This window comes from Chelonoidis abingdonii, chromosome 6, assembly GCF_003597395.2.
Source record: "Chelonoidis abingdonii isolate Lonesome George chromosome 6, CheloAbing_2.0, whole genome shotgun sequence".
Classification (NCBI taxonomy): domain Eukaryota; kingdom Metazoa; phylum Chordata; order Testudines; family Testudinidae; genus Chelonoidis; species Chelonoidis abingdonii.
This window is the reverse complement of record NC_133774.1, coordinates 126586469-126611166: the sequence shown is the minus strand read 5'-3', so window position 1 is coordinate 126611166 and position 24698 is coordinate 126586469. Positions and strand designations below refer to the sequence as shown.

The 24698-nt window shown below is 46.7% G+C and overlaps 3 protein-coding genes across 11 annotated transcripts in view; 1 reads left to right on the top strand and 2 right to left on the bottom strand.

Moving 5' to 3' along the window:
* Positions 1-4320, bottom strand: part of LOC116823766 (protein regulator of cytokinesis 1-like) — a 48855-nt gene extending 44535 nt beyond the window's left edge. Inside the window, exons 1-3 of the mRNA XM_032778582.2 lie at positions 4285-4320; positions 2297-2577; positions 2016-2148 (exon numbers count right to left, since the gene is read on the bottom strand). Of these exons, the coding sequence (XP_032634473.1) occupies positions 2016-2148; positions 2297-2319 (156 nt within the window). The 5' untranslated portion in view covers positions 2320-2577; positions 4285-4320. The remainder of the gene's footprint in view (positions 1-2015; positions 2149-2296; positions 2578-4284) is intronic.
* Positions 3704-24698, top strand: part of IDUA (alpha-L-iduronidase) — a 75900-nt gene continuing 54905 nt past the window's right edge. Inside the window, exons 1-2 of one of the 2 annotated variants that reach the window (XM_032778579.2) lie at positions 3704-4352; positions 9844-9984. In XM_032778579.2, the coding sequence (XP_032634470.1) occupies positions 4210-4352; positions 9844-9984 (284 nt within the window). In that variant the 5' untranslated portion in view covers positions 3704-4209. Of the gene's footprint in view, positions 4353-9843; positions 9985-16895; positions 16966-24698 lie in introns of those variants that run through there. The other variant, XM_075067394.1, reaches the window with a different exon arrangement.
* LOC116823767 (purpurin) overlaps positions 10812-24698 on the bottom strand; it is a 105434-nt gene continuing 91547 nt past the window's right edge. For all 8 annotated transcript variants that reach the window (XR_012656167.1, XR_012656168.1, XR_012656164.1 and 5 more), the window contains exons 6-7: positions 18020-18667; positions 10812-15929 (exon numbers count right to left, since the gene is read on the bottom strand). The gene's annotated coding sequence lies outside the window, so the exon portion shown is untranslated. The remainder of the gene's footprint in view (positions 15930-18019; positions 18668-24698) is intronic.

Sequence of the window (24698 nt, the reverse complement as noted above, 5' to 3'; positions counted from 1 at the left end):
AATTAGAGTGTATACATGAAGACTCAGCACACCACTGCTGAAAGGTTGCCGACCCCTGGAGTAAACTAACAAAGGTCTAAGCACCCCTGGATTTAGTCCATTTGTGTCTTAATTAAATGCTTATCAACATCCAATACTGGTTAGATGTAGTAATTGCTTGTTACGTAGGCTTTTTAGGCACGTTTAGAGCAATTGCATAAATATAATTTGGTCTTTGGCTTTAATAAAGGAATTTATGATCAAACTGGTGGCATGGTGGTATCCTGTACCAATAATTATTCCAACAAAAAAAATAGTTTTAAACATACCAGGAAATTACTGTTCTAACCCCGTTCACAGTTGCTCAGTCATCCAAAGCCTTTATCTTTCAATCTGAAGTTTTTCAGCATAGTCTGAACAAAGTTTTCCAGGCACAATACAAGAGGAAAAACAAAAACAACAAAAAAAACACTTACCAACTTGAGTGTTGAAATGGCCAAGTAGAGTTGAAATTTTGCATAGAGTAAAGTGATTTTGAGTGTGCTGATGAAGATCTGTTTTATTTCACCAAGTTGCAACCCATTTAAAATTACTCTGTGCATGCACAGCTAAGGTGGCCAAACAGGACATGAATGTGACAAATCACAGAAGATTAAGGTTGGAAGAGACCTCAGGAGGTCACCTATTTCAACCCCCTGCTCAAAGCAAGACCAACCCCAACTAAGTAATCCAGCCAGGGCTTTGTCAAACCGGGCCTTAAAAACCTCTAAGGATGAAGATTCCACCACCTCCCCAGTAACTCATTCCAGTGCTTCACCACCCTCCTAGTGAAATAGTTTTTCCTAATAACCAACCTAGACCTCTCACACTGCAAAGTGAGACCACTGTTCCTTGTTCTGTGGAATCTTCCTATGCTGTGAGAATTTGAGAGAAAATATTTCTAATGTGCCAGTCCTGTCTCATTGTTTATTTTCTAAGGCAAGAGCTGCAGTGCTAGTGAGGGTTTGGAGAGGGGTGAGGAGAGAGAAGAGTCTAATATGGTAAGACATGGCCTTGCAAGGTGTGTAGGACACAGCACTTTGCTTCTATCTAGCAGAACAGACGTTCTAGAATCAAAACTTTATTTTCAAAAAAAGTTCATCTAAAACCACACTGGAAATGTCCCAGTGGCAAAGTGAAGCGCTCAAAGATGTGAAAGTGGTCTTTATATGGCCTTCATTACTGTAGAATTTATAACCTTTAATGTATTTCTTCTCACAGCACCACTAGGAGGTAAGGAAGTACTGTTATATCCATGTCGATGACACAAAAAGCCCTTAGGGGAAAACGTACAGGTCACACAAGAAGTCTGTGACAGAACAGGGAGTTAAACCCAAACCTCCCAGGTGGGATGCTAGGGACTTACCCTTCCACTGCTGCCTCTGCACAGGGGGTTGAGAGTTGAGGCTACATACAAAGCTGCAGCTCTGGCATTCTCTAGCTTGTGTGCTGGACATATCAGGATGAGCAGTTCACCCAAAACTGCATCTAGCAGCAGGTGGGCACCAGTGCTTAAAGTGGGCCAGGTTGCAACCCAGGAAATAATATTTTTGAGAAGGGAGGTAGGTCACTGACAGGCACATGATTTTAGTGTCAGCTGGGAGAAACCCCCCTCTGTATGGCTGCTTTCCCCACTCGCCTGCCTCCTGGGGAAGAGAAGTGGAGTAGGGCTGGTGCAGGAAGGAGGCAGAGCCCCTCAGGATGGGACTATCATTCTCACAGGAAGCAAGAGACAGAGCCCAGCAACTCAGCTCCTCCTACCCCGCCCCATTGTGAGCACTGGGGCTGTTCCTCAGCAACACCCCGTCTGGGGGGGGGGGAAGGGGGGCCCAGCTGCAGCCCCTACAAGGGGTGACGAACCCCAGGAACTGCGGGAGGAGGCAACAGCAGTGAGGCTGAGCTGAGCCCACTGAGGCGGAGACGATGAGCAGGGAAAATGGGCGGGGGAGTGAAGAGACAGCCCCCCCTACACCCCTTCCAGACCACAACCCCCTCACCTCGATGTGCTGCTTGACCGCCTGCATGCGCTCCAGCTGCATCTCCTCCTTGATGCCGATCTGGTGCCAGATGTCCAGCAGCTTCCCCAGGGCGTGGTTGACGCTGCTCACCAGGGAGGAGGCCAGGACCTCGCTGAGGAGAGACACCTCGTCAGGCCAAGGAGCGCAGAGCGCCTCTGGAGGAGGGATGCCGGGGTGCGGACGGAGACGGGAGGTCTGAGCGGGTGTCACCCGGGACAGCCAGCCCCGCCCAGCCCCTTCCCGGGGGTCCCCGCACTCACCTCTTGCGCGGGGTGCTCGGCATCCTCGCGGCGCGGCTGGGGGCTCAGCCTCTCGGGCGCGCGCCTGATGCAGTTCGCGGCCGGCTAACGAACCTAACGGCAGCGCCCGGGATTCAAACCGGCCGCACAACACAGAACCGCGCCTGGATTGGCCAAACACCCAGCCACGCCCATCTCCTCGTTTACGGAAATCCTCACCCCCACCCTCCGGGCGGCAGCGTGTGACGTACAGAGTGGTGCCCGGATGGAAGACGGCCTTCTTTTTCCGCCTCGCCCACCAGCTATCACACCGGAGAGCGACTTTACGTCAGGAAGGAAGGCGGGACGCTAGGGGCAGGGACCAATGGGAATCGAGAATCTTTGTTTTCCTTCTCGAAAAGAACCACGCGGAGGTGGGGGCGTGGGTAGAAGGTCATGTGACTAGGGAGCAGGGGGAGGAATGTGGGATAGGAAATCTCCGAGGCACTGCGGGATTATGTAGGGTCTCGGGCGTATAATGGGGTCTATAGAGGATATGGGGTCTCTGTCTAGTACAGTGGGTGTATGTATGGGATATGGGGTGTCTGAAGAGTATAGTGGATGTATATGGGATATGGGGACTCTGGGGAGTACAGTGGGTGTATGTAGGGGATATGGGGTCTCTGGGGAGTACAGTGGGTGTATGTATCCTGGGTGTATGTAGGGGATAAGGGGACTCTGGGGAGTATAGTGGATGTATATGGGATGTGGGGTCTCTGTGGAGTACAGTAGGTGTTTGTAGAAGTATAGGGTCTGGGGGGCATGTACAGGTGATAGGGTGTCTAGGAGCATAATGAGTGTGTATAGGGTCTCTGGTGGGCTTGTGGGGTTATAGGGTTTCTGGGGGGGGGGCATAGTGGGTGTACGTAGGGGTATATAGTCTCGCTGGGGACACACAGAGACCATACAGGGGAGATTGGGGTGTTTGTAGAGGGGAGTGTCTATAAGGTGCCACAAGGACTCCTCCTTGTTTTGCAAGTGTTAGTCCCTCGCCTTAGGTGAGTTTATTTTCCAGACACGCCTGCTGTAATAGGACAGGAAGAATGGAGAAAGGGGGAGGGGAGGGGAGGGGAGGGGAGGGGGAAAACAAAGACAAAATCAGCATAGATGATAAATACTGAAACAAAGTTAAGGAAATAGATGACACTGAGGAACTAAATGAAAAGAAGCAAAGTTAAAATGAAAAGTAAACTAAGCCGTAATAGACAGATTCAAAGAGAAAGCAAACAATGCACCCCTTCCCTCCAAAATGCAACAAAAGGAAGAAACCCCCCACATTTAAAGATGAGAGGGGGGAAGATATGGAAAGACAGATACACTGAAAAGAAAGACACTATATAAAATTGCTTCGAAGTATTAAAGGGAAAGGTGTGGTTACAGCACACAGCCACCGCAGAGTACCTGGGAGCAGAAAACATCTTTATTTCTGCTTTGCTATGAAACCCGAATTCCTCTAACATATACTATAATAATCCCCCCAAGATCTGGTTCCAAGCACTGCTGGCTGCCCCGGTTTTCTGCAAGTTTTTCCAGTCGATGTTTCTTTCCTGCGGTTGCAGGTCTGCCTTACCACTTGGCAGATTTGGAAAGCAGGAAGTACGCAGGGGAAACCACGTGTGTGACACGAAGAGGGGTGTGTGGCAAGGGCTTCGCTTTTGCTTTCGCAGGAATCGCTGAAGGGAGAATCTCTCCCACCCCTGGACCAACAGAGCGGCGGACCTGCGGGCAGTTGGAGCTTAGAGAGCCCCCGTGCCCGGGCACCGGCGGAGCGGGAGCTGAGCTGGCCGGCTGGGGGGACCCCTGTGGGATGAAGCCTAGTGGAGTGCCTGCTTCCCGGTGAGCGCTCCGACCCTGGGCCGGCGTTAGTGTAATCCCAGGCCGTTTCCCTGGGCCCCATGGCTCCGGTTCGGAGTTGGGAAGCCGGAGTAATAATCCTGCACATGCTGCTCCGTGCGGGCTGGGGATCTTACGTGCTGCACGTGGATGTTTCGCAGTTTGAAAGGCCCCTGAAGCACTTCTGGAAAAGCACGGGCTTCTGGTAAGCGCCCTTTGCTTCCTGCTTCCAGCTCGAAAGAAAGCTCCCCACTGAAGTGCCTGCTGTGTGTAGGAAAGCCAGGCTGCTCTCCCTTTACCCAGTGCACCGGTATCCCCCGGGGGTAGGACAGGAGGGGGGTTTCTTTATGGCCTAAACAGGCCCCGCAGATAAGCTAAACCGGTCTTATAAGTTTGAGAAGGCAGGTACCCAAGTCAGATAGATTTTCAGGGTCTCTTTGGCAGACGTCAAAGCATCATATCCTGTCCCCCCACCCCCACTTAGCTACTGATTGCTAGTTTCTTCTAGGGCAGGAGGTTGCAGAGCTGTAGCAGAGAGCAGAACATAGCCCAGTTCTATATTCCTATAGCTAAGGCTCAAGCAGCAAAATGGGTCTTAGGGCAAGGTAGAAGATTCAGCTGAAAGCTATTTCCCCACCCCTTTCAGGGGGCTGTGAAAATGCAGGGCCTTCTCCCAGGACAGTACATGCTGGGTTAACAGTCAGAACTCATCCATCACTTTGGTGTTTTCATTAATATAATATATGGAGATATACCTATCTCATAGAGCTGGCAGGTCATCAAGTCCAGCCCCCTGCGTTCACTCGTAGGACCAAGTACTGATTTTTTGCCCCAGATCCCTAAGTGCCCCCCTCAAGGATTGAGCTCATAACCCTGGGTTTAGCAGGCCAGTGCTCAAACCACTGAATTATCTCCCACCCCCCTTGTGTGCAAAGCCCCAAACAAACTATAGTCTACCTTTCTCCTGAGCTGACAGTGCACCTGTCATTCCCTCACCTTTTTTTTGCCTTAGAGACTCTACATCTGTCTTCCTGCACTGGATAAATAGTCTGACAGCCAGTCTGAGGCATCAGAATCTGCTCCATCTCGATGTGGGTCCAGGAACCCAGCATATTGTAACAGGCTCACGTATTTACTCCCCCCTCCATGGATAGGATTGTACTGCTCTGCCTCCTAGGCAGACTCCGAAGTAGACAGTTAACCTAATCTGTGGCATCTTACACAAGTATCTATCACGTGCCCATTGCCCAAGAAATGTGTGATTTCATTCCAGCCGAGCATCCTAGGGAGCCAGAGTTCCCAATCCACACCTTTGCCACATTACTGATATCAGAGCAGTGCCTTGGTGACTCTGCAGCTGGAAGTCTGTGATAGGTTAAGCTGGACAGTCTTTTATTGGGAGGTATCTTTTATTGGACCAACTTCTGTTGGTAAGAGAGACTAGCTACACGGAGCTCTTCCTCCGGTGTGTGAAAGGCACTCAGTGTCACAGATAAATACAAGGTATTTGTGACCATGAGACCTTATTACATTATGCTGGGTTCCAGGACCTGCATGGAAATGGAGCAGGGTTCTGATGCCTCATCCTGGCAGACTATTTACAGGGTGTTTAGCTGTGGCACTCTGAGTGCCTTTCCCAGCCCTGAAGAAGAGCTCTGTGTAAGCTCAAAAGGTCTTCTCTCTCACCAACAGAAGTTGGTCCAATAAAAGATATGACGTCTCCTGAATCTCTAGGCACTGCCAGTGTTAGGAGACTGAAAAAATCTTGGAAGTGAAACCTGATAGAAGTGGAAAGTGGTTTTTACTTAGAGTGTTCAAATAACTCCTCTTAATTTACATACAGTGTTCAACTCACACCAAGGGAACACTTGTAAGAAAGTCTGTAATATTTTACACACTTCCCTCCCTCTCTTTAAATTAATAGCTAAGATCTCGCATTTAAGATCTCCAAGACAACAAAATGAGGGAAAACTGGAGTCAACACTTGTGCTTTTAGAAATTCCAGAACATTAGAAGCACCATGCCCACCTATCAAATAAATAAACTTAACCGTTCTTTATCCATCAGAAAATAGCAAAACAGGCACCATCCTATTTTTTAATTTTGCAAGTCATCTTTAAAGGGGTTTTTACTGCTCAGGAAGAGTAGCAGATTAGCACCACTGGAAATGTGGTTTATCAAATGACCATGCACTACACATGCACAGACAGCAAAAAGTACAAAGGTACCTAATTTGCGAATGTGCCTCAAGCCCAACCTAGGAGTGACTACTTCCAAGTGTGAGAGACTAGTTCACATTTTGGGCCTCTTCCATACGTGGCCTCTCTCTGCTGAGACCGAGGGCAGTCTTGATTGTGACTGTCATGTTTCTGGCGTGGACAGTCCATGTTATAGATAAGACATCGTCAGAGACACCGAATAGTTAGTGCTAAACCCCAAGATATTTTTACCACAGTTTAAGGTTTAACTTCTGAACCACACCATGCTATAAAAAAAAATTATTTAATATTGCTAAGTGTACAGGAAAGGAAAGTTAAAGCCAGCTTTAATGCTTGATGAGGTTATTATTAAGATTAGCTGAAAACATCTTGGTAACAATTTACAAAGCTCCATTTACAGTTTCTCCAAAAGGAAAGAAAAACAGATTAAAAGGAAAGCAGAAAAGGAACAAACAACAGTTCTGTTACATCAGGCCACAGTCACATTTAATCAGACAGGAACCCCGGTCAACCTGGAAATCTGAATCAGAAGCAGGCTCTAGTTGTTGCATGTAGTTTCCTTTTTCCATGTCAGAATATCAGATGATCTGGCAGAGACCATATTTGGAACCTACTAGAGAACATGGATGAAACCTTAGAAACACCAAGTTCTGAGGTGCTACAGACTTGATATATTTAAACTAGAATGTAAAAGTAAAGGGAAAGGACAGATACCAGGACAACAAGCCACAAGGGACACAGGGGGCTGCTGAGATAGTATAACCCATGTTAAATCCAGCGTAGGTCTTTGCCTTCTTCTAAAGGTGTGGCTAAATCAAGGGTTTTAGTAATGTGAAGCGATGCTTGAGCTAAAGCAGGGGTTCTTAACCCTCTTTCTGAGGCCCCCCTCAACATGCTACAAAAACTCCAAGGCCCAGCAGCGGGAGGGGTGACTCGGGGCTCCAGGCCAGGGGTAGGACCCCTAGGAGTAATTTAACTTCTATTTTTGGGGGGGAGGGCAAGGGTTGGCAGGGCTCAGACCAGCTCCGCCTAGCAGGGTCCAGGGAGGGAGCACCACCTCCACCTCCTGACTTATCTTGCAGGCCACCCACCTGTCTGGGGATGTGTGCCAGTGACTGCTCCCCAAGGGCTCTGCCAGCCCTGGAGCTGGGTCCCTGTCTGGGCACCTCTGACCAGCTGCGTGAGCAGTCAAAGAGGACTGGGAGCTGAGGAGCAGATGGAAGCCCAGACACCAGCAGCAGATAGGGAATGCCAGGGCTGCCCACTCCATGGCACCACCAGCCAGAGGAGCAGCTGCCTCGCACTGCCTGGCTCTGGCTTCCTGCTAGGACCTGGCCAGAGGGTGGGACCTGTGGGTGGGGGCTGAGAGAGAGGAGGTGGTGTGTGTTTAGGGGGGCTGGAGCTGTCCCCTAGGACTGCCCCACTCTGGGTAAGGCACCGCAGTTTGTGGGGCAACACCCTCGTGCCCTCTCAACTCTGCCCATGGGCTCAAGGCTTCTGCCTGCATCAGGGCTTCAGCCCTGCCATTCCCGGCTTCAGCATGGAGGTGTGGGGGAGCTTGGGGTTTCAGCTCCCTGCCGCTCTGACTTTGGGTGTGGAGGGAAGGAGAGGAGCTCAGGGATTCAGCCCCACACTGCTCCCAGCTTCCGCAGGGGGAAGAGGGGAGCTTGGGGTTTCAGCCCTGTGCTGCTCCTGGCTTCAGGGGGGGAGGGGAGTTTGGGGTTTCAGCCCTGTGCTGCTCCCGGCTTCAGCCCCTCAGTGGGGTGGGGGGGTAGCACCGGAGCTCGGAGTTTCAGCGGTGGTGTTTCGTGGCCCCCCTGAAAGGATTTGCGGACCGCCAGGGGCCACAGACCCCTGGTGAGAACCACTGAGCTAAAGCAATAGGTCCATTGGTTTGGAAGCAGTAGCAGATTCAAACCTGTATCTGGTGCAGCCACTAGAAGGCGACAACTACCCACAATGAGTTAGCCGGCATTGCAATAGGTTCCTTATGAGTATAATTAAGCTCTGCTCCCATAACAAAATAAACCAGCACAATATACAGTTCTGTTAAGTTTCATATGTATATAAAAAGTACAGAGTGTATCAAGATATATTTTGCCCAAGTCTCACAGTGATTTTGCATGTTCGAAGAGAACTGGGGCATTCACAGGAGATCTGTAGTTAGGAACATAGGTCTGGAAACGCTCTCCTGGATTACTGTATCCAGTCCCCTGCTGTTGCTGAAACCCCAACATTTAGCACCTAACCCAACAGACTCAGAGCATATTCCAACTGTTAGACAAAACACTTTCCCTCCCCATGAGAGCTATTCTGTGTGGGTTCAAAAGTGGGGCAAAGGGCACATGGAGCCTGCCCCCGTTGTTTTCAATGGAATAAGTGGGCACCAGAGAGTCAGTGTTAACATCAGTATGTTACTGTGCATCAGTGAAGAAATAAATATGACTCAGGGTTTCTCAGCCTGCTTAGTCCCATGGCAAACACCCCTGTGACATGTGCCCAGGGGCAAGGCACAGTGTGGCAGTGGAGTGCATGCATGGAGAGACTTGCATGGCAGAATGTCCACAGTAGCCTGTGCTTTCATACAATATCAAGGTCAGAAGGTCATCTACACTTAACTCCCTGCTCAAAGTAGGACCAATCCCCAGACAGCTATTTGCCCCAAATAGCCCTTTCAAGGGTTGAACTTACAACCCTGGGTTTAGCAGGCCAATGCTCAAACCACTGAGCTATCCCACCCTTTTCTTAAGGCCTGATCCAACTAGGTTGAAGTCAATGGACTGACCAAGCTCCTACATCAGTGGTCGCCAACCTTTTTTGTGTGGCGGGCGCCAGACGGAGGGCTGCGGTGGTGGACGAGCATCCACTGCAATTCTGCCAACTAGCAGCAATGTCAATAGGTGTCGCCACTGAAATGCCCCATCATCCAGAGGCGTTGCCGCTGAAATACCACCGAAAATGCAGCTTGTCGGCGGCATTTCGGCAGATGCTCATCTGCTGGCCAGTACATGGGCACACTTAGATGCCCCAGTGAGCGCCATGGCGCCTGCGGGCACTGTGTTGGGGACCTCTGCCCTACATGACTTTTGGTTGGCTTCAGTAGAGGTGGGAGTCAGGCAGGCTGACACTATGCTTAGAACAGTGTTAATTACTCCCAGGGAATTATCTCATTGCCAGTTTTCCTTATGCCTGTTTGCCGAGTTGGAGTAACCTGAGACAAAATCTTCCTGCCCTGCTACTCATGAAATGATTCACGGGTCCTGTACCCTGATGCTAACTTTTAAGCTAACACAAAGATAAAAACCCCAAGTCATGTTTCAGTTTTCTTATTCCACTTTGCTGAGCTGCGCTTACTACTCCAGTAAAAGCACTGTATCCCCATGGACAGGACCCTGGATTGGGACTCAAGAGGCCTGGCTTTTATTCCTGGCTCTGGCACTGATCTGTTCTGTGACCTATTGTTTTTACCACCTCCAGTCCTCCTCTACCTCACAGCAGAGCGGATTTATTTGACCTCAGTAAAGACCAAGAGCTGAACCTTGCCTATGTGTCTTCGGTACCGCATGGTGGCATTGAACAAGTTCGAATTCACTGGTTACTGGAACTCATTACCGTTGGGTGAGTGAACATTTCTAACACTCAACACTTAACACTGGAATATGTTAGGGGGAAAAAAATCATATTTCCTGCTCTAGGAGCTCAGATTTGCTTTTTGATTCATGCACATTGTCCAGAAAGACCTGTTAATACCTCTGACAGTGCTTCAGCTCTTTAAATACCTCAACCTGTGTATTTTAGGTAAGTTGTGTGCTCCTATGTACACTTGGTAGGGTTGCTCTTCCCTAAAAGTGTTGGAAATGCGTCTGTGATGTGAGAGTCCTGGGAGTGCATGAGAAGCAGACCTACAGGAATTACTGTATTCAGCAGTGAACCCTTATGGCTAGACTGTGCCTTTAAATCCCACGCATGACTAAGCGGTGATGCAGAGCCAAATAGTTTCTCTTGGTGGGAAAAACTGTCAGTTGTGAGACATTACTAATCAGGGGCTATTTGAAAACATCCCTTGCTTCCAGCCCGCAGCTGTAACCATTCCCTGTCTTTCCCCACACTGTATGTACGGGCAGCTTTTTTGCTTCCAGGCTGAAGTAATGTAGTTTTCTTCCCCCCTCAAGGCTGGGAGCCCCTCCCTTGCTACTTATCAGTACCTGTAGTTTGTTAAATATATAGTCCATGGCAAAGACACCATGCTTGACAAAAATTGTATGCCAGCTACACAAGAAAAGAGAGAGTCTCATATTAAGTATCTTATTCCTAGTATTTACCAAACCCCAAGTCATTGAGAATAGTATAAAACCACAGAGGAATTAAAAGCCATTCACCAGCCGCACACTGAGTCAGTACACCCTGCCCTGACCCCTGACAGTAAGCGAACAGAAATAAAGCAGTTTTTAATCATAGAATGTCATTTATAGCCCCAAACACAGTAACTTACATATAAGCCAATCCCCAGAACTAACATTCAAAACGCAAATGGTTCCTGAAGTCTTTTCTGGTTGGTAAAATAACTTTTATCAGAGAGAAAAAAACAAGCTGTTCTCCCCCCATCCCGCATCTTCATGCAGCTCTCCTTCTACTGGGATGCTGCTCTGATAAATATACTAAACTATCCAAAGAGCCTACCTTGTAAAGAGCCACCAGACTGCACCCCTTCCCAGCATGCTTTGTTAAAAAAGATTGACAGATCAGCTTCTCTTCCTTTCTCCCTCTTTTGGGAGGTGTGGGGGGCGTGGGCTAGAACTCTAACTTTTTTTTTCAGGTAAGGATAAGTCTTGATTTTGTTCCCCAATTGCCCGTCTTCTTTCGGAAACCAGATTAGTCTCATAACATCAGGGGAGAGCTAAGCTATAATTCTTCTCAAGGTTCTAGCTCGGGGGCTCAAACAACAGAGTGAATAAGACTAGCTTGTTAAACAGCTTGCTCTTTTCTTCCCCAGGGATTGCTGTTAACTCCCAGTTGTAACCCGTTGTATCATACAGCAAAGTACATTGGCCCCAGTCACTTTGTGCTAGGCCCTATATAGACATATGACAAAGATGGTCCCTGACCAGCAAAGCATACATACTAAGTGGCTACAACAAACATTTCAGGAGAACACAAGATAACAATGAGAAGATGGCAAGCTGTGGTCATGGTACACCATCTCTTTAATGGATGATGTCGTTGCATGTTCAATTGACTTAGAAAAACAATAGTAATAGAAAAACACTAATACTAAAATGGTTGGTCAGTTCTGATCTCTTAACAGGGACATCAGTCAGGCCGGCTTTTCCAGAATTAGTTTGTTACTGTTGACATCATGTGTTGTGATAATAGCACCGAGACATCACATATGTTTTTGAATAAATGAGGCAAGCTGGGGAATTTCAGTACCTAACTACTAATCCTTATTAAAAATGTGTTTGTAAAGGAGCCCCCACAGGTTTTTCTTCCAGAGGGTGAGAGAACCTGACCACACCCAGTTGCTTGCACTGGGTAGCTCCTGCACAGACCCCAATTCCTTACTTCTTACCAGAGGTCCTACCTCTTGCAGGCCTTCTTAAGTCTCTCCCTGGGAGTTCACTGCACTCCCCATAGAGTTGGGGTAGAGATCTCCTGGATGGGCGTTCCCCAAGTGGCTCCAGTAGTGTTCTGCTTGGGGCAGTCTTGCTCCTCCTCCCTCAATTGACTTCCATTTTCTCCCTTTTATACATGATTGACAAGGCCAGAGGGGCAGGGCTCGTCCTGTCCCCAGAGCCTCTCTGGCACCTCCCTCCTCAGCGTGGGATCTATACAGCCCATCTCAGTGTTGCCCTCCCTTCAGATAGAGTCAATCACCAGAATATTGCTCTTTGGAAATAAGTTGCCCTTTCTTTATTTGTTGTGGTGTTCCTAAATAGGGAGGGGACGTTGGAAAATCTGGAGACCTTTGCTTAGAATATCCTTGCACTTATTGATCTAGAGAGTGGAAATAAATTGCTTGGTACTGTTGCGTAGTGCTCTTAAACAAAATGTTGTGTATCGTGGCAAAGGGCTCGCTTGAAAAGTACAATGAGACCAGTAGTCTCTTTAGGGACTACAGAGCACAGTTATCGAACTGAGTACGTTTAAGTGCGTCTCTGTTGGCTTCAGTGGAGTTAGACTAAATGTAGCCCTGTAAGCATTCCTCAAACCTGCATTTTCCCCACATTTCACTCATGGATGGAAGGAGCGGCTAATCCCAGGGAAAAGGATGGAGAGGAAAGACAGTGAGAGTTACTGGGAAGGGGGAAGGTTCTGCCATTGAAATGGGGGTGAAGGGTCACACAAAATGGCCAAAATGAGAAAGGAAAAAAGCCTCCAGGACTAGAAACTGAGCTTCCTTATACTGTCCAGCACCTGGCGTGTGGGATGGGACATGAGAAAGGAGGGAGAAGCAGCTGCTGAATGAGCCGAAACTGTGCCTTGGCCTAGCTCTCCAGCTTGAGCACTGGAGAAGCCACGCTGCCAAAGCCAAGCATCAGAACTTCTGGCTGCAATCCAGCGCTGTATGGTAAATGGACTTCTGCTCTAGCCCTATTTTACGTATATTTTTGTACAGATACTGCACAAATAGGTGTGATGTATACGCACGCATCTGAGTTGCAGTGTGCTATATTTTAAATTGTCATTTGATATTACGGGGAATAATTAGTCATAGAAATTAATATAAAAATAACATAGCCCGACTCTGCATAACAGCCTAGACATCTTTTAGCTGTTGTTAGAAACCAGAATTACAAATTAAAGTTATTGCCTGAAATGTATACAAATCGTGGGGGTACTCTGACAATATAATGAAATGAATGACTTAAAAAAGTTCTGCTTCAGCCATTAGGCCATATTCTGATCCCAGATACACCAGCGTAAAACTTCGGTGGAGTTACTCCAGATTCAGACCCAGTTCAGAACCAGCCCGTTTCTCCCATTCCCATCTATATCTCAGGCTTCCCTTCTTGCATCTTTTTTCCTCCTCTGTCTCTTTCACTCCCATGTCTCCCCACTGCCCTGCACCCAGTCTGACAGTTACATTACAAAGATGATGTGCTTGGCCTGAATTCTAGGGTTTAAGCTTGAGATAGAAATCCCAGAAGTCAGATTTGCCTCACAGTTAAACTAGTGTAGCTATAAGATTTCTAATGAACGCACTTCCCTTTTCTTAAATCGCTTTAATTAATTTCACTAGCTACAGCAAATCTGAGTTTAATGGTCACACTTCTTCCTGCATGTTTAAGAGCAGAAATATGCCCTTAATAGGCTTTTTTTAATATGGATGATTCCATGGTAGCTTTGAGGGAGGTTTTGCTAAGGAATGATGAAACTGAGGGGAACATGTTTGTTATGGCTCTTGGGCACGTGGGAAGGAGGTGCTACATCATCCCAGCTGATGCTCCTAACAAGTGTGTAGCAAACAGCGGGGTTGTCTAAAAGCCCATTGAAACAAGAGGATGCCTGTAGTAGTGATATGATAAGGGAAAAGACCTTACAGGCCAGAGTTTAAAAGATAGCACTGTGGTGTGGCGAAGGAACCAGACCACAAGTGGTTTCTCGGAGACTGCTCTCCTGTACCCATAAACCAGCACATTCAAGGGGGACAGCTAGCCTTTTCTGCTCAGGCACTAGACAGACTTGCAGATACACCAGACCGGTGGTGCGTAAGTTTGATGCATGTAAGTTACTACAGTACAATGGAGAAGTAACTCACAAGCTCTTTTACAGTCCAACATCTGCATTTTGAAGTGGCAGCTCAGGTGGTAACTGGGTGCACTCCTGACTCTTTCCATCTGGACCTTGACCACATTCCTGTTTGCCCCATCTGCAGATGTGATGCGGCGGTCCAGCACTGCACACCTTCTCATGGGAGAATGTCCTGGAGGCAGATGGCTCCTGCGCAGCAAGTGAGGTGTCTGCCTACTTCTAAATGACTGCACGCTGTTTGCCTTTGTGCAGCACAGCAGAGGGAAATACATGCACCTTTGAAACTAAACAGCAGACCCATCTGCCAAAAACTTTCTCTCTCTGGCAAACTGCACAGCACCGTGAATGCTATAGAACAGCAATTCGTGCATCTTTTTGGAATCCTTCCCAAAGTAGTCCCCTCTTTTCAGAGAGTCAATCACTGAGGGGTTGCAGCAAGCCAGAAGAACAGTGATTTTTAGCTCGTTGTAATCTTTCACTATTTCCTTTAATGTGATTATACCAGTTGTGTCCAGAAAAGTGATTGAGGAACAGTCTATGATGATGGTCTGGAAATCTACCTGTTTAGGGACCAGGTGTAAGGCTGTATCTACCTGATCCAATCCCTTAACAATCGTGCCTTTATTTCCCTCTTTCAAATGCTCTTTTTGCTTCTTCTCATTCTTTTTCCTTTTAGCCGCTTCCAGAGTAGGATCTAACCCAGTCATTCTGTAGAGAGACTTCAGAAAAAAGTCTTTATTTGCGTAGTAAAGTGGTGCCTCAAAACGAAATATTTTGGCATTTGGAACAGGACAGAGACTTTCATATTCCCAGTCGTCTTCATAGAAGGCAGTGCTCTGGATCTGACCAAGCAGGGCAGTACGGGGTCGCTGCGTACGAACAACGATGCACAGCATGGAGAAGAGGACCCCAATCAAAAGCCCCATTTCTGTGCTGATCAGGGCAGATGAGAACACAGTAATGCACCAGACCAGAGCGTCCACCTTGTTCATGTGATATCGCTGGGGCACGTCTCTAAACTTCCGAAGGGCTCCTCGAAGACTGACTATTATGATGCAAGCCAAAACACATTTTTGCAAAGAATAAAACAGCGGAGCGAGGAAGAGTAGCACCAGCAGCACTACCGCTGCGCTGATAACACTAGAGACCTGCGTCTGGCAGCCCGTAGAAGATTTCACAAGCGTTTTTGCAAGAGCTGCGCTGGTTGCAAAACAATGGAAAAAGGATGGGATAATGTTACAGAATCCTATGGCAAACATTTCCTGATTCGCTCTGACAGTGTAGGCATATTTCTTGGCGAACATTTCTGAGAGGGAGATTGTAAATGCAAAGCCAACTATGGCAAGAGGAACAGCATCTAGAGCCACACGATGCATCATGTTAAAATTTGGCAGCTGAGGGGGAATAAATCCAGTTGGAATTGCCCCTGAAACACTGGATGCATAAACTTCATTCAGCTTCCCATAGTGTGAAACCAGCGTAGCCACAACAATAACTACCAGCTCTGTGGGCAGTGGGATTTTCAGCTTCTGCTTGTACCGATCTCCCAGTTCTTTCGCAGCGACTAGCACAGCAATGCAAACTACGCTCGTGATTACATCGCATACGTTAGCCTGAGAAATGTTTTGAAAAATATTAATCCAGGTTGTTAAGAAGATCCCAAGGCCTTGGCTGCGTGGGATTTTTATTCCAATAAGGTACTTAACTTGGGCTGTTAAAATGGTTAAAGAAGCACCAGTTGCAAATCCATCCAGCACAGACTCTGAAAGATACATAGAGACAAAGCCTAGATGAAAGACTCCCATCAGAACCTGAAAGAAAAGCAAGAGGGTAAGGACTAAAGGGTGCTGCAAAAAACAGAGAAAGCATCAGTTACAGAGAGATCCCTGAAAGTTGTAATTCTGAAAAGAGCTGTTAACTTGTTATTTCAGGCCTGTTTTTACAATTGATGGATTTGTCTTGCTACACCATGAGCTCTAGAGATAAATGAGCAGGTTTCTGAAGTGGACTAACTGGAACTGGTACCCCAGCATCAATTTAAATTAACTCCACACTGAAGTGATCTGCCACCTGACTGCGTTGATGCTGGTGTAAGTCAATGGAGAATTTAGTCCAGAGCACTTTTATTGTACTCAGAGCTGAATGTTCCTTTCAGCTCCGCTAAAGGGAGTAGAACAGCTTGGGGCCCTCCTTGCCGTCCCTTTGTCAGCAGAACTGCCAGTGAGGACAATGGAGATTACTGCTTCAATAGTAAGGGAAAATATGGCTCCTTTTTCATTTTTTAATGAACAAGCTCATTTCTTTAGTTCAAGCCTGTTGCAGACTGAAGTGGAATTGCTTTACAACCCGGGCACCGTGCCTTACATATTCAGCAGACAGTAGTGATTTTGGGTGCCTCAGGGCTTGGGTGGCCATTTTGAGATGCAGTAAAGAAACCTGACGTGCAGAAAGTGCTGAGCATCTTCCCTTGGCAAATCAAGGCCCTTGAAGGTGACCTGCACTGGGCACCTGACATAACTTTCTATCCATATCCCATCAGCATAGCAGCCGAGAACCTCGCATCCTTCAGTGCATTTATATTCAGCAGGCCACCGAGGTAATGGTGTTTACCTCATTTTGCAGATGGAGGACTGAGACACAGAGAGACTAAGGGTATGTCTTCACTACCGGCTGGATCGGTGGGCAGCGATCGATCCAGCAGGGATCGATTTATCATATCTAAATCTAGATGCAATAAATCGACCCCAAGCGCTCTCCCATCGGCTCCTGTACTTCAGCGCTGCGAGAGGCACAGGTGGAGTCGACAGGGGAGTGGCAGCAGTCAACTCACTGCAGTGAAGACACACGGTAAGTCGATCTAAGTACGTTGACTTCAGCTACATTATTCACATAGCAGAAGTTGCGTCACTTAGATCAATCCCGCCCCCAGTGTAGACTAGACCTAAGTGACTTGACCAAAGCCACACACCTGGAGTCTGTGGCGGAGGAGGGATTTGAATCCAGGTCTCCAAGTTCTAGGCTAGTGCCCTAACCCAGTGTTTCCCAAACCAGTAAGTTGCTGGACAGGTCTAGATGAGTTGCCTGCTACTGCCCACCCCCCATCACTCCCCACCCCGTGCATGCCCATGGGGGCAGAAGTTTGCCCTGAATCCTCCATTTGAGAGGGTTCCTAAACCAAGTGGCATTGTGACCTGGTGCATGGGGCTGCAGTCCCACTCATAATGAAGAGGCAACCGGGCCAAACCTGAGTGGCACTGCAACCCGATGCACCAGGACACACTGTCTGGAGCCGGGAGCCGACTGGGTCCAGCGCCATAGGACAGAAGCCACTGCTGCGGGATGAGGCTCACTCTCCAACTCCTAGCCAGCTAGAAGCGGGCAAAGTTGGGGCAGCAATAGCAAGGGGGTTGTAAGGTGCCGAGCAGGGGGCTGGGAAAGGGAGGGGGAGCAGCTCTCCTCACCTTGATGCAGGGGAAGACTGGGATTGTGTCATGTGCCACATGAGGGACAGTGAAGTGAAGTTGTTAGAGCTGTTACACTGTGTGGTACCTGGAAATTCCCCCATGACCAGGCCTCTTTGTGACCACAGAGCAGCATAAAGGGCCCACAATGCAATGGAGAATTGCACCCAGTGCAAGTAGCCCTTCCATTGCGGCCAATAGGAATTTTACCTATGTTGAGTCTTGATGATTGTGTTCCAAGTAATGAGCTAATAAACCCTATTGGTCAAACACTTTTAAAATAAACCTTATAACGTGCTGCCAGGATTTTCGGTGGAAGATAAATTTCAGTGACCATCTGACTGAGCTGACATGTTAAAATTCCTTACAGTGGAAGTCAAAAGCCTGCAAAGGCACTCTAAGAGCTTCATATCCTCACCGTAGGCAAAGCAGCAACTTACCTGATAAACTCCAGCTAGAAAAGTCAAGGCTGTAGCGACGCCAATAGCATAACAGTCTTTCCCACACTCAGTGCTCAACCCTCCTAGGGTAAGGTTGAAGGCGGTTACATTAGAATTGTTGCCGTTCCATTTGTAGCTGTTGCTGTTGGCGTCCTCCTCATCGTTCAGGTCAAACCCTGCCAAGAGTAGCTCTCTGTCCACAACTTGCCCTACCATTAAACTTAACAGGCTGAAAATGCCAACAGACACGTGGCGAGAGGTGCCCATCAGGAAATAAATTATGTTGGCAAAGAATGACGTGTAAAGGCTATAAATAGGCTTCAGACCGGCTAGCAGAGAATACGCTATGGCTTGGGGTACCAAAATGATCCCAATTACCACCCCAGACATAACGTCCCCCCATATGTATTCTCTGCAGTGGTACTTGGGAAGCCATCGTAACACAGGGAAGAAGTCCATGACTATGTTCTTCAGTCTCTTAGTGGTGCAGGAACAGCTCTTCCTCAGTTTGGTTTTGATGAGCTGTCTCCTGCTTGTCTGGATGTGAACCTTTCTTTCCATTGGAAATGACAGAGAAGGGCCAATATCCATCTTTATAGTTTCTGTTTGACTTTCCATTTTCTGTGCGTCCACTTAATACATCAGTTCCTAAGAGGTAAAGAAAAGTGCTGGTTAGGTTCCATCTCAGCATGTTGTTGATGATGGCAGGATTTGTGCATTACAGTCCAAGAGGCCCAAACATTGAATATTTCAGTACAAATATTTCTAACTCTAAATATTGACTATGGAAGTTCATTGCTTACTATTCATTATGCTTTTAATAAAGTCTAATTCAATCAGCTACTATAAACGTTACCATACAACTTATTGAGTGATCAACCACACAAGACTAATTAAGAAAACTGAAAAACAAAGCTTGTAAAGAACCAACAGCTTAAAGTTATCTGGCAAATATTTAACAATAAATTCACATGAATCAGGTTTGGTCCATTAAGCAGAAACAGAACTGAATTAATAACCCTTTTTGATGATAAACAATTCAGTCTGCTTGTCTGAATAATGCAGCACAGTACATGCCTCCCTGCAGAAAAGCCACTTACTTGAATGTTATAATTCAATAGAAACTTACAGCTTGATATGCTGAATGCTCCCAATGCAGTGGGAGGGGCATTCTGTTCCTAAGAAAGCATTTGACCCTTGTTTTGGAAACAACATGCCTTTTGGTGATCCATAACTTCCAGATGTTCTCTGTCTATAGCAAGAGGGTTCAGTTAACAAAGCATTTTCAGTGTTAGAGCAAGTCCGTGTGTTCACAAGCATGCAGTGCCAGGGTGTGAGTTCTGAAGTCTTAAACTTTTTAAGTTTAGAACCTGTAATCTCCCCAGCCTCGGCTATGCTGCAAAGGGCAGATATCAAGACGGATGGACAGTCAAAAAAAGGATAAGGAGGGTGTAAAATACCAAGCAATTTATGCCAAGTTCCATTCCAGTCTGAGCCAAGCTTTGTTTGCAGAGTAATGGCAAATCCTGTCCTCTAATGCATACATTTGCAAGGGGTAGTAAGGAATTCCGAGAGACTCATGAAAAGCAATATACATCTGTGCATGCAGCTGGTGCTCGTTCCGTGTACGATCTATTGGCCTCAAGAATAGGTTGTTCATAAGTCGGCAGGTTCATTAGTGTTGCTGCGCACTGCAAATGGTTTTCTGAGTCTAGCTCTTCACCAGCATCACAAGACGCAGGCTAAAATCTCTGCAGCACTTTAGGGCTTGCTAATGTTCTAACGATCAAAAAAAAAAATCGCAATTAATCACAAGATTAAAAAGACCCAGTCATTCTTAATCACAGTTTTAATTTCACTGTTAAACAATCATAGAAAACCAATTGACATTTATTATAAATATTTTGGATGTTTTTCTACATTTTCAAATATATTGATTTCAGTTACAACACAGAATACAAAGTGCACAGTGCTCTCTTTATATTATTTTTATTACAAATATTTGCACTGTAAAAAAGCTAAACAAAAGAAATAGCATTTTTCAATTCACCTCTGTGACGGAGTGGGACTCACCACTCTGGTGCCTCCTGCTGGCTGTTATGGGAATTAGCTCTGCTCGCCAGTATACCTTCTTCTGGTGGTGCCTCACCACATCACTTCTGCTCTGGGACCCACGTCACTCCCAGAATCGTGGCATCCTCTTCAGTGACATAGCCCTCTGGCTGTGCCGCACTGTGTGCTCCCCTCTTCTGGGGGAATGTTGCAGTCCGACGGTCCATCCACTTCCTCAGTGGGGGTGGGAGGCGGGGAACCCGGGCCCACCCACTACTCTGGGTCCCGGCTCAGGGACTCTATAAATGGCCGCTGCTTGCAGAGCCCCCTCCAACTCCTCTGTAGATCTCCCTGGGCCACTTCCCCACAGCCCCAGGACCCTCTTTGCTTGTGCCTCAGAGCCTCAGCCTACAGATCCCTGCAGCCAGCCAGGAGCTGCCTTTAGCTCCCTGGGTCTCTGCCTGCAGCACTGCTCTGTCCAGGGTGCTTGCTGCCTTCAGCCTGTAAGGCAGCCTGTCCTCCCTCCTCAAGCTCCAGGGGGTGACTGAAACTGCTCTATTCCGCAGCCCATCTTATATGGGCAAGCCTGGCACTGATTGGCTGCTCCTTGCAGCCCCTCTCTAATTGGCTGCCTCCTGTGCAGCCTCTCTAGGGCTCTATAAACCCCTTATGGACCAGTGTGGGGCAGATGCCTCCATCACAACCTCATACAAGTACTGTAGTGCAATCTCTTTATCCTGAAAGTGCAACTTAAAAATGTAGAATTTTTTTTTTTAACATAACTGCACTAAAACTTCAGAGCCTACAGCTCAAAGCACGAAGGGGCATACAAATGTTTAGCCTGTCTGGCACATAAATACCTTGCAACACTGGCTACAACAGTGCCATGTTCTCACGTTCAGGCGACATTGTAAATAAGAAGCCGGTAGCATTATCTCCTGCAAATGTAAACAAACTTGTTTTTCTTAGCCATTGACTGAACAAGAAGTAGGACCATTTTGTTTATCTTTTTTACAGTGCAAGTATTTTGTATTCTGTGTTGTAGCTGAAATCAATATTTTTGAAAATGTAGAAAAACATCCAAAAATATTTATAATAAATTTAAATGGGTATTCTATTATTTTTAACAGTGCGACTAAAACTGCAACTAATGACAACTATTTTTTATCTAGTTAATTTGTTTTGCATTAATTACTTGCGTTAACTGCGATTAATTGACAGCCCTAGTTCTAACATGTGCATTACTTCTTCAAAGCCATGTCTTGATGGGCCAGACAGAGTATGTTATTCAGTTGTTAACTCAGTTCAGTCAGCAAGGCACAATTGGGAAAAAAATCCTCATAACGCTTGTTAAAGATAGAAGCTAATGCATTTGAAGGCATGATGTCTGGCACTGTTGCAGCTTAGAGAGAGTGTAAATTGGTTGTATTGAATAATCGTTAACTTCTACTAATATAACTCTGTAGATCAGGAGTGGGCAAACTTTTTGGCCCGAGGGCCTCATCGGAGTTGCAAAACTGTATGGAGGGCCGGGTAGGGAAGGCTGTGCCTGCCGAAACAGCCTGGTCTCTGCCCCCTATCTGCCCCCTCCCACTTCCTGCTCCCTGACTGCCCCCTTCAGAACCCCCGACCCATCCAATCCCCCCTGCTCCTTGTCCCCTGACCGCCCCCTCCCAGGACCCCCTGTCCCTAACTGCCTCCCGGGACCCCACCTCCTATCCAACCTCTCCCTGTCCCCTGACTGCCCCGACCCCTATTCACACCCCTGCTCCCTGACAGGCCCCCTGGGACTCCCATGCCTATCCAAGCCCCCCGCTCCCTGTCCCCTGACAGCTCCGTCCCATCCAACTGCCCCCAGTGCCCTGTCCTCTGGCTGCCCCTCAGGATTCCCTGCCCCTTCTCCAACCTCCCCGTCCCCTTACCATGCCACTCAGAGCACCAGGACTGGCAGCTGCACTGCCCGACTGGAGCCAACCCCGCCGCCGCGCTGCCCGGCAGGAGCTCGCAGCCCCGGTGCCCAGAGCGCTGGTGGCGCGGTGAGCTGAGGCTGCAGAGGTAGGGGGGCTACTCTCCCTGGCTGGGAGCTCAAGGGCCGGGCAGGACTGTCCCACGGGTCCGGATGTGGCCCGTGGGCCATAGTTTGCCCACCTCTACTGTAGATGCTTCTGAGTAATCTTTATTTTAGCTGTGCAAGAAGACATAATTTAGCAAAACCAATGTTTATTTTCGCTTCTAGTACTACCAGTCCTAAATCGGGGCTGCAACCTTCTGAGCTGTTTACACTAAGCAGAATGTCCCTGGTCAGAAATTCCTTGGAGTAAACCAGTACAAGGATACATTTGAATGGAAGAATGAGAACAAAATAATACCAGACAATTTCATATTTAAGATCATATGATCAAAGTTTACCAATAAGGAAAGAATGACACAAACAAAGTAGTTGACTAATAGCAACGTTCAGTTTTTAAAACACAGAGGAAAAGGAATACTTTCTTGTGCTTTCTTACCTGAACAAGTTCTGAAAATGCAAGGATTGTACCCAAAGAATGCAAGTCCCATTAGAATTCCACTGACTTCTCACAGCCCAGTTTGTGCAGCAAGCCAGGCAACAAGAAGCGCCGTGGCTTTAATCACAAATGAGTGGGCAGTTCCGTTATCAAACTGACACTTTTGATAAGCTTACTTAGAAAGACTGAACTGGGATCCGTAAAGTAGACTGAAATGTCAGCACACTGTTATTGCTAGTCTAAGCTAACAATCCAGCTGTTTACCTTAAAATGTTACATTTCCAAAAAAAAAATAAAATGGGTAACGATCACCTAAGTGCAGTATGTACAATTATCAGACTGAAGGATAATTACAGTGTTGGCAGTTGGTATGGCTGTTGGAAGTTAATTTATCTGAGAATCTATTAAGTTATCTTGAGTATAGATAGTGACAGTATTGTTGTTGGAAAATTGGAGGTGTCACTATTTGCAAAAAGCAGCAATAACTGAATAAACAATAAACAGTGCTGGTTTAAATAGTATCACTAACAATCAGTGGCTTTGTATTTAAATTGGAGGAATGAGGCCACTGTATTGTATAAAATTGAGGCATGTGTTGATTAGATCACTTTGTTCAATTTACTTTATTATTGACTATTAGTTACTGTTTATAAAAAAAATAAAATCTCCCATAATTTCTGCTTGACTTTATACATTTTGAAGAGTCAGGTAAAGTAAATATGCTGGTTGTAATTCACTTGCTGTGATGTTTTGAGCTAGTGGTTTCAGTTTGTACTAGGCATCTCTTACATGTTGCATAATCAAAATGTTTCTGATCGCTTTAAGGATTGAATTCTTGTTTTTAGGATGTAACAAACCCAGTCCAAATAAAGATGTGCTAAATCCCCAGCAAAATATCACTCTGATCATGTAACCTATAATAAAAGGAGTCCCATCTTTGCTATCTGCTCTAAAAGTTGCGTCTGAAACATAGAGTACTGCTCTGCTGATATTGTGTATTATGGCTCAATCCTGCTCCCATTTAAATCACTGGATATTTTTTCACAGATTTCCCTGGAGGTAAGATCTGCCTTTTATTCAAGGGAGGCTTCAGGTCTCTTGCTTAAAGAGCGATTTTGTAGAGAGGGCACACAGCTGAAGCGGCCATTGTTAAAGGCAACATGCAACTCTGATGGCCTTATAAGTTTCTGCTTACACGCTTAGTGTTCAAATGCTGATCTCAGTTACACTGGTATAAATGCACAGTGAAGCAGTGACTGCACTGGAGTCACTCCAGACTTAAACCAATACAGAAAAGATCAGAATATGGTATATTGTATTTCCTGGTTGAATATTCTAACCAGGATATTTGGACCCTGCTGCTGCATTAATCTCAAGTATTTAGAAATGTCAAGCCCAAAATTACAATTACCTAAAAAACCCAACATTTATACAACTATACATTAGCAGTAATAGATATCTAATCTGTTATACATATAATTAACAATGATAAATAACTTGGGGTCTAATTTTTAGAACTTTTGTCCATAGTCAGACGGGCAAGAAACTTAATTTTGAAAATAAAAGTTGAGATTCTCGTGATTCCAGAAGCAGTTATTTTAAGGAAGGCTCCAAATACTGTGAGAGTTGGTGGCACTGCTGCTCTTTTACCCTTACATTGCTCATTTCTCCTTTCAATTGCAGTGACTACGCTAGTTTATGTTGTGGGATAAGGAAATGGCTAGGAACTTAGGTAGCAAGACAAGACCATTCAGGCCAACAAGCCAGCCCACCTTCTAAGTGGCCTCAATCCGACCTTCCTTCATGTCTCTTTACCAAGCCACTGAATTGACAAAAACACTTTGGAAAAAGGGAGACATTCACAAGGCCGTCTTCAGCTGGGTTTCCACTGACTGAAATCCTGACAGACAATCCCTGTGATGGAAATGGGGCGAAGGGGGGGCCTGTGGCTGTGCAAAGCAACCACAGTCTCCTCTCTGTCTGTGCTATGGTTGTGCTGATAGACAGACGATTTACACCTTTCTGCACCAGCCTCTGAATTCGGTCTACAGAATCCTTATTGCGATTTGGTGATTGTAGTGGACAGGAACAGGGTAGAATCCTTTCACTGTAAATACGTT